The sequence below is a fragment of the Chrysoperla carnea genome, chromosome 1 (assembly GCF_905475395.1).
Source record: "Chrysoperla carnea chromosome 1, inChrCarn1.1, whole genome shotgun sequence".
Lineage (NCBI taxonomy): Eukaryota > Metazoa > Arthropoda > Insecta > Neuroptera > Chrysopidae > Chrysoperla > Chrysoperla carnea.
Genome location: NC_058337.1, coordinates 5,206,234 through 5,218,869, shown reverse-complemented (window position 1 = coordinate 5,218,869; position 12,636 = coordinate 5,206,234). Strand labels below are relative to the sequence as shown.

General features: G+C 30.1%; 1 protein-coding gene across 2 annotated transcripts in view; it reads left to right on the top strand.

Moving 5' to 3' along the window:
* The window catches only part of LOC123305826 (mannosyl-oligosaccharide alpha-1,2-mannosidase IA-like), a 255,293-nt gene that overhangs the window by 227,469 nt on the left and 15,188 nt on the right, over positions 1-12,636 (top strand). Inside the window, exon 1 of one of the 2 annotated variants that reach the window (XM_044887662.1) lies at positions 8,695-8,934. The exons of the other annotated variant lie outside the window; for it this stretch is intronic. Coding sequence (XP_044743597.1) covers positions 8,710-8,934 — 225 coding nt within the window. The 5' untranslated portion in view covers positions 8,695-8,709. Of the gene's footprint in view, positions 1-8,694; positions 8,935-12,636 lie in introns of those variants that run through there. 2 annotated transcript variants of the gene reach the window in all.

The window sequence follows — 12,636 nt, the reverse complement described above, 5'->3', positions numbered from 1 at the left end:
CTAACCGTTTATGGCTTATACAACTATGACGATTTACTTATTGAATATTTGACCGATATGTCTTCTAATGTTAGTTGGATGGATTGATATGTCTTTTTCAATATTGACTTAAAATGGTCATTTGAACACTCTGTGTGAATTTCAGCTTTTATACTTTAACGTGAGCGAGCTCGGGTACTGCGCCCCTGATTACCTGCTACCTACCGAAGGAACCGTTAGTCAAGGTTTGTAGCCCCCAAAGATTGGTCCCTACACCAGTGAGAATACGCAAAAAAAAATTCAGCTTTTATACTTTAATGTGTGTCTGGCAGGCGCTGGCTCTTACTCTATAAGTGACTGATTGAGACAGACGGACTTAAATGCATTGTTAGTGTTATACTATTATAACAAAGATGGGTCATTGGTTAAATTGAATCACATATTTTTTTTTAATAGGATAAATGGTTGGGATCACAATGTTTATTGTTGTTCATGTAAGTGTGTTTTGTGTAGCATATGGGTTCTCATAAATATCGGGTGTCCCAATAAAATTATTACTGTTATATCCCATTTTTGGCTTGATATTTAGCTTTATTATTTACTGTGTTGTATTTGGTACGATGTTAATCGACTAGCGTTAACCAATGAGAATGATCAACTGATGTTATTTCCACCAGAAAGAGTCGATATTACAGACATGAAAGGATACATTCATTTAATTTTCCTGGGATTTTAAAGTGTAAATTTCCTATTAAAATTTACCAATTTCAAATTAGAGTTGTAATGGAGATCTTTCAGTCGAAACTATTTTCTATAATTTTTTTTCGTTTTTCGTGAATATTTCACAAGACCACTAGTTGAAGCTACTTGCAAATTTTCAACCCCCCATCTTTTATAGTTTTGGAGAAAATGGTCACTAAAATTTTGTCCTTATTTGCGACCTCACGGGTTAACAGTGATGTTTACGAAAAAATGTTTCAAACAATAGTTGTTTATTTTTATTAGGAACATTTTTCACTTTTAAACTTTTGTTCTATCTCTAACGGTTTAAAAGATGGATCCTACTGGAAAATCCTGGTCAAAATAATACCTACCAATTTATCGTTCTAATTGATTGACGCTAACGGATTGACAGGACATCAATTGAAATAGAGAATAAAATTTAGCTAATATCTGACGTTTAAATAAAAAGAAGCAAAAATAAAAATTCGTCGCGAAGAAAAGTTTGAATTTTCACAATATAATCATCATTTTTCTAAGAAAAAAGGGATAACATTTTTGATGGACTATCTGTATAGTATTAAGTACTAACACAAATTATTCTACCCAAACAGAACAAAATGTCCCCACAGCTGTTTTCGTAAAAGTGTAAAGGTCTCCTTTATTTTTCGTATACCGTTATTACAAAAACAAATTAAACCTTTTTTGAAAATATAAAAGGTACAAGTTTGTCAATATAATAACATAACATTTGAATATAAATATATTCAGTGTTTCAACACGACATTTTATTGACGACAAGGTATTTAAATTAAATACAAGGAGCATATAAAGAAAATATGTCTAAAAAGTGTTTTTTCTCCGAGTTTTCATTTGTGAAAATTCATCTGCATTTATATTTGTTTCGAGGAGTTGAATCACTTGGCACTGAACAACACAATCAGAATGATCTGTGTTCCGGGTCACTCTGACGTTAAAGGGAATGAAGCAGCAGACTCGTTGGCACGAGAGGGCTCGTCTCAAACACCCCTTTCACTTGAGCCTGTCATTCCTACAGCAAGATGCTCTGTAATTTACCGAATCAAAGAATAGGAGACAAGACAAGCCCATCTTGATTACTGGGACTTTGCGGAGAGCATGCGACAGGCCAAACCACAGCTAGGCCATTCGACTGTGCTCGCCTGAAACTTCCTAGAGCACAGTTGAGAATGTTAGTGGGACTATTGACAGGACATTATCGATTGAACTATCATTTTCATAACATAAGGATCTCTAATGATCCCACTTGTAGAGCCTGTATGGAGGGTGACGAAACTTCCATACATGTTATTTGCACCTGCAGGAATCTGTAAGACGTTATATTCAGAATGTTCGGGGCCTAAACCTTGGATCCATCTATCCTGGGAGAGATTCCGACGGAGAAGTTGTAGGCTTTCTCCGTTTCGTCTGGCCTCGACAAAATCCTTTAGCTTCATCCGATTTTTATAGCGTCCCTTAACCGAAGACGTCTCGTCTTCGAGTGACAGGTCGTTCTCAAGGAGGATACAGAGAACTCTTGGTGTAGGCACTAGGGACCTACTTACGGTACCCCTCTTTTGTTTTATTATTATTATTATTATTATTATTTAAATTTGAATATTAACGAATTCATGACAGGATTTACACCCCAGAGCCACCCATCTTCTTGAGAGACATAAATCTTCACAAGGCAGCTACGTCTTTTGAAGAAAGTTCACTGACCTGTGGCCGTGTAGTCTGTACGTCCGTCAGTCCACGCGACTTCCGTTGGCCCGTCTGTCTTCCGAGTCGGTGGTACGTAAGTCTGTCTGATGTCCTGGCCAAGCAGGCTCCGTCCCTGCACCGCAGCGATGTGGAACCTACTAACAGAAAAAGTTGAAAAATAAACTTCAAGGGCTGTTACTTGAAGACAGTCTGATGCGATCTCAATGCACGAAGGGTGCCTATGATAACAGTCCTAGTTAGCGAAAATTCTGCAGCAGATGTTAATTCTTAATCTCAATAAACTAATATATTCGATAATCTTTAGAACAGCCTGTATATATAAATGGATATTTTGAATTCAATAATAAATTGAAAATTATTTGATATTAAAATTTAAATTAGAACAAAACAATGTTTTAATAAAATTATGGAACATATTAAATTTTGTTTTAATATCATCATCATTGTTGTTAAAATATTTGTAATAATATTATTAGGTGTACCTTTTGTTGTTTTGTTATTGTTGATTGTACCTAAATGTTTTCATGATGTTTGATGATGTATACAAACTATAAATTTAGATTCAAATTCAATTACTATCATCAATATTATTATGTAATATTTATTTTTTCAGTTAAATAAAATATAGTTTAAAGAAATGTAAATAAACGATCCGAAACATCGGACAAGACTTTATTATATTATAAAATTGATATATTATTCTTGTAATAGTTTTATTGAAAGCAGCCAATTGTAAGAATTAATTAAAAACAAGAAAAAGCTTCAATTTCTTAACTGCACTAATTTGGCTTAAGTGTTACTTAAAAAGACATTTAAAATAATATTTGATCAATTTTGGGTAGGGTTGATTTGACCACTTTTGACGATTTCGTCCCCTCCAGCTCCACGGAGTCCCAGAGGAGAGTTATATCAAACCTAGGACCTTTTTGATATAAACCCTGATAGGAAGTTTCACTGCTGTCCCCTCAGCCAATCCCTAGTAAATCCCATTTTCCTGTATTTGGAAAAGTTTTCCCTAGAGGGTGTTCCTTCTCGAATTTTTCCGGATATATGGCTTATACCAATCCTAGAAGGTACAAACACACATGGTATATTAGAGATTCTGTGTTTAAAATTTTATTCAGTTATATGCAAGTAATATATAAATTAGAATCACTTACTGAATGCAATTTTAAATTGGATCACGATTAAAAATCAACCATTTATAGACATCCGTTTATTATTATAATAATTGAATTAAAAAAATCATAGTTGCAGTCTTTCAATGACTGCATCATCAAACGCACGACTGATTTTGGTCATGGTTGATTTTTGAATAAAATATAATCAATCAGTGATGAAAATATTTCAATTTATGTACAAATTATTACATTGATAACTAATAATGGTACAAGTATATGGACAATACTATGCTCATTTTTAACAACAAAAATATCAACCATGAGATACTTTAAACAAGTTTTAAAACCAAAAAGTTTTAGCATTTTTACTTTATTATATTATCAATATAATAAAGTATTGCGATCGAAAAAAAAAATCGATATCGGGGTTTCAACGGGAATACATGTTTTGAGGGTCTCTGATTTCCAAAAAATGGTTTTTAAAAAATGTTGCGTCCGTCCGTCGGTATTTCTATTACCAAACTGGAGAATTAAATTTTCAACCGATTTTTCTCAAACTCGGTACATAGGTTTGGTCATAATTTCAGACGATTTTTTCATTTTTTCCCTAGGCCTTTTTTCAAGAGTACTTCCCTCTAAGCGAAAACATTTAATTGTTGGTTTTTCAGATTATCTCCTAATCTGTTAAGACCTTTTTGGTATGGCATCCTCGCAACCTTTTCTTGAGTGGGAGTCATGGTGGTTCCCAGTTTGGCCAGCTTGTCTGCTCTCTCATTACCGCTCCAACCAGAGTGTCCGGGGATCCAGGTAATATTGAATTTATTGTGCCTTGCCAGGTTGTTTAAATTGTTTCTAGTCTCCTTGACGAGGCGCGATGACACTGTACAGTTTGATAGCGCTTTGAGTGCTGCTTGACTGTCTGTACAGATACTAATCACATCATCCTTCAAATTGGCCAATTGGAGGTGGTCAGCGCATCTCATGATGGCTACCAGCACTGCCTGGAATACAGTATGATAACTGTCCAACTTGATTTAATTCTTATTATTTTTGAAAAAAAATTTTATATTTACGTGCAAAGTTTCTTAAAGTTTATCTAAAATATAACAACTACTAGGTGAAGTTAATTACTATAATAATTTACAAAACAACAGAGTATTTAACATCAAAAATCACGTCGTTAATTGAAATATTTTTTATAACTTTTTTTTAAAATTTAAAACTGAATTCAATAATGTGTATACTGATGAAACACACATAAAAAAAACATAATAATATTATTATAGGTATTTAATTTGGACATAATTTATAAGTTCTTCAATTATAAATCATTACAACAATTTTATGTCAATGTTTATAATGTCATTAATTATTTCATGACCATAAAATTTAATTCTAGTGTGATTAATATTAAATACCATCAACCAACAACCAATACTACCAAGCAACCAACCATGTTATGTTATTTATAATCTTATTAACTAGATACGAAAATAAATAAATATTTAAAAAAAGAAATATCATATAAAACTAGTTATGTTTTATGGTATTACATCACGCAACTTCCATCATTATTTCTTGTTAATCCCTGTATATATTTAATATATGTCAAGGTAAACTAAAGTTTAGTCCCAAGTTTGTAACGCTTAAAAAAATTGATGCTACCAACAAAGTTTTGGTATAGGTGTTCTTTAAATCACCTAATTAATCCATTTTCTGTTGTCCTTCTGTTTGTCTGTCGATACGATAACTCAAAAACGCAAAAAAGTATCAAGTTGAAATATTTGAGGCCAAAAGTCAAGATAGGTCAAAAGTATTTGGGTCCGTAGGACTCATCTTAGAACAAAAATTTAAATGTAAAAAATGTTCCAAATAAACAACTTGTGTTTGAAAAATTTTTCTGTTAAATTCACTGTTTATCCGGAAAGCGCAAATGAAGTTAGCAACATCTTATATCCATCGAGGAAGTGAAAAGAAAGATCCTCTTATAGCTTTGTGTTTAAGAGCGGCTATCTTTCTTTACTTAGATGACAAAAAAAAAACGATTTCGTAATTAACACTGTCCATACATGGTTTTTCAACAAATAACTCAGTCAATTGTTTCTTTTCACTTGTTATGATCAGGTTTTAATGTGACTTGAAGATACTACCTGAAAAACTGCAAACCATTTGTTACAAAATGACGACCCAAAACTACGTCAAATTATATAATTATAGAAATGCAAAATTAATTTTGTTCATCTCTCGACAGTTTTCGACTTCTGCTAAGCAGAATCTCTTGTCTTGATTGCAGAGGCTGTATACGAATTTAATCGTGTTGATCTATATTCCTGCTAGCATTTGCCAAGTTTGTTCAAAAATAGTTTGTTGAAAGAATCTCGCCGAAGTGAAGTACTCACCACCATACTCTCATCTTACTTCGCAAGTATCTAGACGTATAGGTGGCAACAGTTGCTTCGGTAGCTCTCTGTACGTTATAACAAATTTTTGAACTGAACTACACAAGTACACACGAGAATTCGAACAATGCGAGGCGGAAACAGTCGAGACACCACAATTATCACCTTCATATTCTCGTTTCTCACGCGACTTCGCTTTGGAGATGTTTTAAGGAGAATTTCTCTATTAATAGACAAATAGAATTAGTAATATTTTTGATACTTTCTGTAAAATATTTCAAGTTAAAACAATATTTTTTTAGTAAAACTTTTCTAATATATAATATCGAATCACTATATCTTGCTGGCCATATTCCAAACAACTTTAACTTTGCAACAAAGTAATAATTTTCAACAAACTTTCAATATTAAAACAATTAAACATTCCATACCAAAACAATTGAATTATTATTTAAGTAAGAATAAAATAAAACAACTCAATTGAAAATTACAGAAGTTAAATTATACATGTTTAATTACTTTCAATTAAAATTTAAAACCATAAAAGTAAGTAAGAATAATTATGATTCAATAAATATTTATCAAGAAGTTTCTGTTTTTATTTTTATCAAAGTATTTAGTTCATGGTATCTATATCTATATATAAATTTATATTTAACCCTTTGATAGTTAAAAAAGAACGAGAGCTGTTGTGGGACACTCGGTAGGAACTATGTTATTTTCGCTGTAAGGGCAATAGTGGACATTCGCCTGTATCCATGACTTTGACCTACAATTATAGATAGACTTTAAGCGTATTTTCTTTCGATTAAATGCAATAATGACATATTTTTTAAGTCACATTTCCTTCAACAGCTAACATTTCTCGAAAAAATGTTTTAAACAAAAATTGTTAGTTTTTTTTATGAAGATTAACTTTCTAATTTAAAGTGTTATTCTATTTCTTACCGTTCAAAATCTAAATTGACAATTACAGCAATCCGAAGAACTAAGTCCAATCTCATGTCAGAACATGATAACGAGCTATAAGCCATTATTGATTCAAATGATCCACCTTGTTTGGCCTCGAAAGTATTTTTCTCCATTTTGTCATCAATTTTATGTTTGATTTGCGATCCCAAAACGAATTTCGAATAAAATTACTGAATGATCGGGGTTAAATTTGATCCATCGATAGTGTTTTCTCATAATGTTTATATGTAAGGCCCATTTTAATACCTGAATTGAAATGTGCAACACAATTAAGCATTGTATTGGTACAAAAAGTATGAGAACAATTAACTTTGTTAATAATTGTTTTTTTTTTTTTTTTTTTGTTGATTTAAGGTCTTTTAATTAGGAATGAATAAATAACATTGGAAAATGATTACCCAATAAAATAACTATAAAATTACAAAATAGCTCTAATTGAATTAAGTATAAAATATTTTTAAATCAGTGTTATATGATTAATTATTCCATAGTAGTTGTATAAATCTAAGGGATTTTGTTAGTGAATTCGATAAATTTTTGCAAATGGCTAATTTTTTGTTTCTTTTGTTGTAAAAAAAATATAGAAAAGCAGTTTTACGATTTCGGAACGATCCGCGCGACTTTCTGCACACATCGTTTTCTTTGGTGACGTTTTGTTAAATATCTCTTGCTTGCAAAATAACCTCGAATATTTTAAGACAACCGCTGTAACTTCACATTTTCAACTTTCTCGGATAACTTTTTAAAAAAATGAAGTAATTGAGTTGAAATTCTGGAAAAAGATGTAACTTATGATCATAAAAAAGGGTGCTAAATTTTAGCCCGAAACATAACCTCGTACAGTTCAAGCAAATCATCGGACTTTAACTTTGTTTTTTTTTTAATTGGAGGTGTTTGGTTTGTACTTTCGGATAGTGCAAAGTTTTGTTTTGCAATGCTTCAGCTTATAACCAAGTTTTGAAGAAAAAAATGTTCACATCTAAAAGTACATACATACAAAAACCGCCAATTTAAAAAAAAAAAAAGAAGAATTCCAATGATTTGCCTGAACACGATCTCGCGCTAAGATTTGCTACCCTTTTTTATGCTCATAAGTTACATCTTTTTCCAGAATTTTAACTCAATGACTTCATTTTTCGCAAAGTTATCAGAGAAAGTTGAAATGTGAAGTTTTCTTGAGATTTTGTGAATAGCGTTTTTCTTGAGATTTTGAGGTTAGTTTACTATGTTCAGGATTCAATAGCAAGCAAGGTCTATGGAAAAATTCTTAACAAAAATTTTTTTTTTATTCTGCTCAATCCGATCGTTAGAAGCAGAGATATTAATAAAAAATATCATCAAAGAAAAGAATGTAGAGATAAATTGTCTCAAAACCACGTACAGAATTTTGTATGGAACATTCCGAAGCCTGAAAATACTTTTTCTCTGTTTTCTTTTTTTTTTACAATGGAAGAAACCTATTAAAAAAATCCGCCTTCTCCCAAAATTTTCCGAATTAATTATCAAAATTCGGTAGATTTACCCCACTACAACTGTCATAATAAACGCCGCGTTTATTTTAATCAATTTAATTATTTTTACAGTTTTAAGTGTTACAACAAATGATTACTATTCCATAGTGTGTTCACAAGTGTTATTTAATTAATTAATTATTCATTATATTAATTAAAAATAAAATAAAATAATTTAAGTGTTTTTATTGACTACAAATGAAATTTAAAAAAATGTTAAAAACATTAATCTCAACATTAATACTCACAATATTTATATTATCAATGACTGGTATTTATCTAATAACACGATCAAATATTGATGGTGATGATCAAAATAATAGTGATAAATATTATCAGCGACAACAGTCAAATGATGATGTTAGTCAAATGTTAAAACGTGATACAGTTGCTGCTGAATTATTTACTGATGCACAAACAGAAAATTATACAGAGACAACATCATTGTATGATGCTGAAACACGAAGTCGACGTAATGTTATCAAACAGGTTAGTATTTGATTGATTAACTGATTTATCGTTTAATTTTTTTGGTCCTACTTGATGGAAAATATAATTGTACTTAGTTGAGAATATATAATCGTGTAAATAAAGCGAGCGAATCGATGAATTAAAAGAAAATTTCTTTTTCGTTTGCTTTAAATATAGGATTTGGTTATTACGAACACATAGCTGTCATGTCTAGTATATATGTGATTGTATCAACTACATGAAGATTGTTGTTACTAACTTTCAAAGAGTTTGAAATGAACTTGATCATTCTTATAATACATATATCATAAACTTGATCATTCTTATAATAGCATATTTGTATACATATATAACAACCATCGATAGCGCAGTCGGTACAGCAGTGGACTTAAGACTCTGAAAACTCGAAGTCTCTCTCGTAGTCTCTGCAAAGACTCGAAGAAATCTAATTAAATAAACATAATAAACCTACTCATGTGGTTGTTACGTTTTATAAAAATATTAATAACATTTTATAAAAAAATTTGAATAAAATTCATGCAAATTTCCAATTTTAATTAAAAAAAAAGAATTGTTTGTATATATTTGATATTTGAAATATTAGTTAGAATATTTTGATGTAATTAAAAAATAAATTCTTTTAAAAAAGTTACTGTTTTTTGGTTGAAACCAACAAAAAAAACAACAAGGAAATATTATTTTTCAAATGTACAATATCGTTCAAGAAAATCCGAGGCATTGTAAGCATGAACAAAAGAATTTTAATTACTTGGGGGGTAGTCTAGCAACACTTAGGCGATAGGGCGATATTAAGAGAACTGTCTTTTTAAAGTCCAGCTAATTTTTTATTATTCCTGCAACTTGATCGATTAATATTTGCTGTTTTTAATCCCCGAATTAAAGAAAAAGAAGTTTGACCGCTATATGTATGTCTGTCTGCCTGTCTGTGGCATCGTAACGCCTAAACGGAACCTATTTTGATTTTTTTGGTTTTGTTTGAAAATAATTTAATGGAGAGTGTTCTCAGAAAATTAAAAATTGACGATGAACTTCCAAATCACCTCAGTTTGGAAAAGGCTTTAAGGAAAAAGACAATTTAATGGAGAATGTTTTTAGAAATGTTTCAAATACGAGTTTAGGGTTCCGTACCTGAAAAAATTTATGGTTGATTTTTAAATTTTGTAAATTTCACTTGTGCTTATTTAATTTAGGAGATAATCGACTCTAAGACGCTATTGAATTTTGTCTGACACTCAATCGTATTTCGACACTCTGAAATTTTCTGACACAAGGTTTTGTTGAGTATTGAGCTAGACTTGGAAATGCTATAATTATCCTAAATATTCATCCATTTTAATCTGACCGGACAATTAAAAATTAGCTGGCCCACAGCTTTCTCAATATCGCTCTTGTTCATTATTGCATCTGTTAATCTGAATCCACAATGATTTAAGATAATGGAAGATTGGAAGAAGATAATTTCAAAATTAATTAATCCTATCTGCTCATTCTTTACATTTATTTCAATTATTATTTGAATTTTTTCTTTTTCTATTAGAACTTTTATTTAAAATTATACGCTACGAAAACTTTTGGTCATAATTCATCTAAAGTTGAATGCATTTATTTGAATTGGCGTGTACATTTCAACCGTTTAGGTTAGATATTTTGTATATATTATTATTGAAGATAAAAACTTGTTTTTTTGATTGAAAAATTCAACGAAACAAAAAAATAAAAAAGCCAGAGACCAAAATCAAAGTGATGTATTATTATATAAGTAAGCTGTCACTCAAACCAAACTGTCAGAATAAGAAAGATATCAATAGAAAATATTTATTCATTTTCTGTAAACGATTTTGTTTGAATTTTTATTTTATTTTAAATTAAAATTTATTAGTTTGTGTATGATATGTAAAGGGTTTTTCATTTAAAATGATAGAAATTTAAACTTAAACAGTTTGTGTATGAGATGTCTTTTTTTTTTTAGAATATTTTATGGCAATTAGCGTGATATTGGGAAAATCATAATGCAATATTACAACCAATGTTGAACAATTAATGCAAATTATTGAACTTTTTTATGAAAATGAGTGTTCAGTTTGAGCTACTAACGGTGTACATGATTTTCATGGGTTCACATTGGCAATATGAGCCGATTATTATTGTTGAAACGGAGAGTTTGATCAAGTGCTTTTAAAAGTAAGCATAAACAATGTCATCGATAACGTATCGAAAATTGTTGTTTTCGTATACGTGTCCCCCAGTACAACTGCGGGATCATTGCCATAAAAAACCTTTTCAAGTAAAAAAGAAAGATATTTCATACACGAGATGTTTAAGGAAGTTATATCATTTTAAATGGAAAACCCGTTATAAAAATAGAAATAGTTTTTTTATATGTATATTTTTATATATTCCCAACTAGAAGTTGAAATTCAATTAGAATTGAATTCTTTATAGGGTGAAATATCCGTGAATGCAATGAATATCCGACTTTTCTCAAATAAAAAAAAGTGTTAATTGCTATTTGGGAGAAGTATTAATTTTTAGAATTTCAGAACTCTCACAATCAGTTTGTCAAATCATCAAAACTATGTTACATCAATAATCGATAATCGATATGCAAATCAATTCGAGACGGTATAAGGTACACTATATAGTGATTGTAAACTGACATTTATATTATTATTTTTTTCAATTATTTTTGAAACTATTATAAATAATAAAAAGGCAACAGCACACTATGCTCTCAAGTGGTCTCCCAATCAAGTACTGATTGTGTTAAATGTTGCATAACTTCTCTGGAGTTAAATTTATTAGAATTAGTTTACGATATTTTAGTTAATAATGTGTTTCTATGATGTAATCAATAAACTGAGTGTTTAAAGGGGAATAGTAAATATTATAAGGTTCGTATTTTAGAAATCAAAATAAACATGTAAGTTCTTGCAAACATATGGATTTAGGAAAAACTAACCCGGAAAGTGTCTCATTTTTGAACGATAGGGCCAAAAACTTCAGATCCAAATAACTCGTAATTACAACAATACTCTGGGTCTAAAAAATTTTCTATTATGTTTTCCGATTAATACAATTCTAAAATTAAATTTCATACCAGGAAATGTTAAGTTAAAATAGATATAGAATCGATTTAGTTCAAATAAAAACTACCAATGACATTTATCATAATTTAAAACTCTACTCTCATCGGTATTATACGATTTACAACTATTTTCAGATAATATGTGAAAGATAATTTTTCAAAATAAAAGTGGAAATACTTCAAATATACGTAAAAAAAAACTTAACAAATGTTTGGTGAAAAGATCAGTTTTTCTTTCCATCTAATGATGTACAATCAAACATCGTTATCTCTTGAAAATAAATGATCATTATTTTTTTTTTTTTCATCCTTCCTTCCTGATTTCGCACAACTGTTGTTGGATAATTGGATAAAAATTGATAAAAGTAGTATCTAGTGTTATAATTTTGTGAATGTGTTTTGTTGTACTTGAAAAGTTTTCAAAAATAATTACTCCTAGTAAATTAGCAATTGGTTATTAGTGTATTATTATACCATGCATATATATAATATGCAAGGTATACTAAGTTTAGTCCCAAGTTTGTAACGTTTAAAAATATTGATGCTACCAACAAAATTTTGGTATAGGTTTTCATAAAATCACCTAATTAGTCCATTTCCGGTTGCCCGTCCGT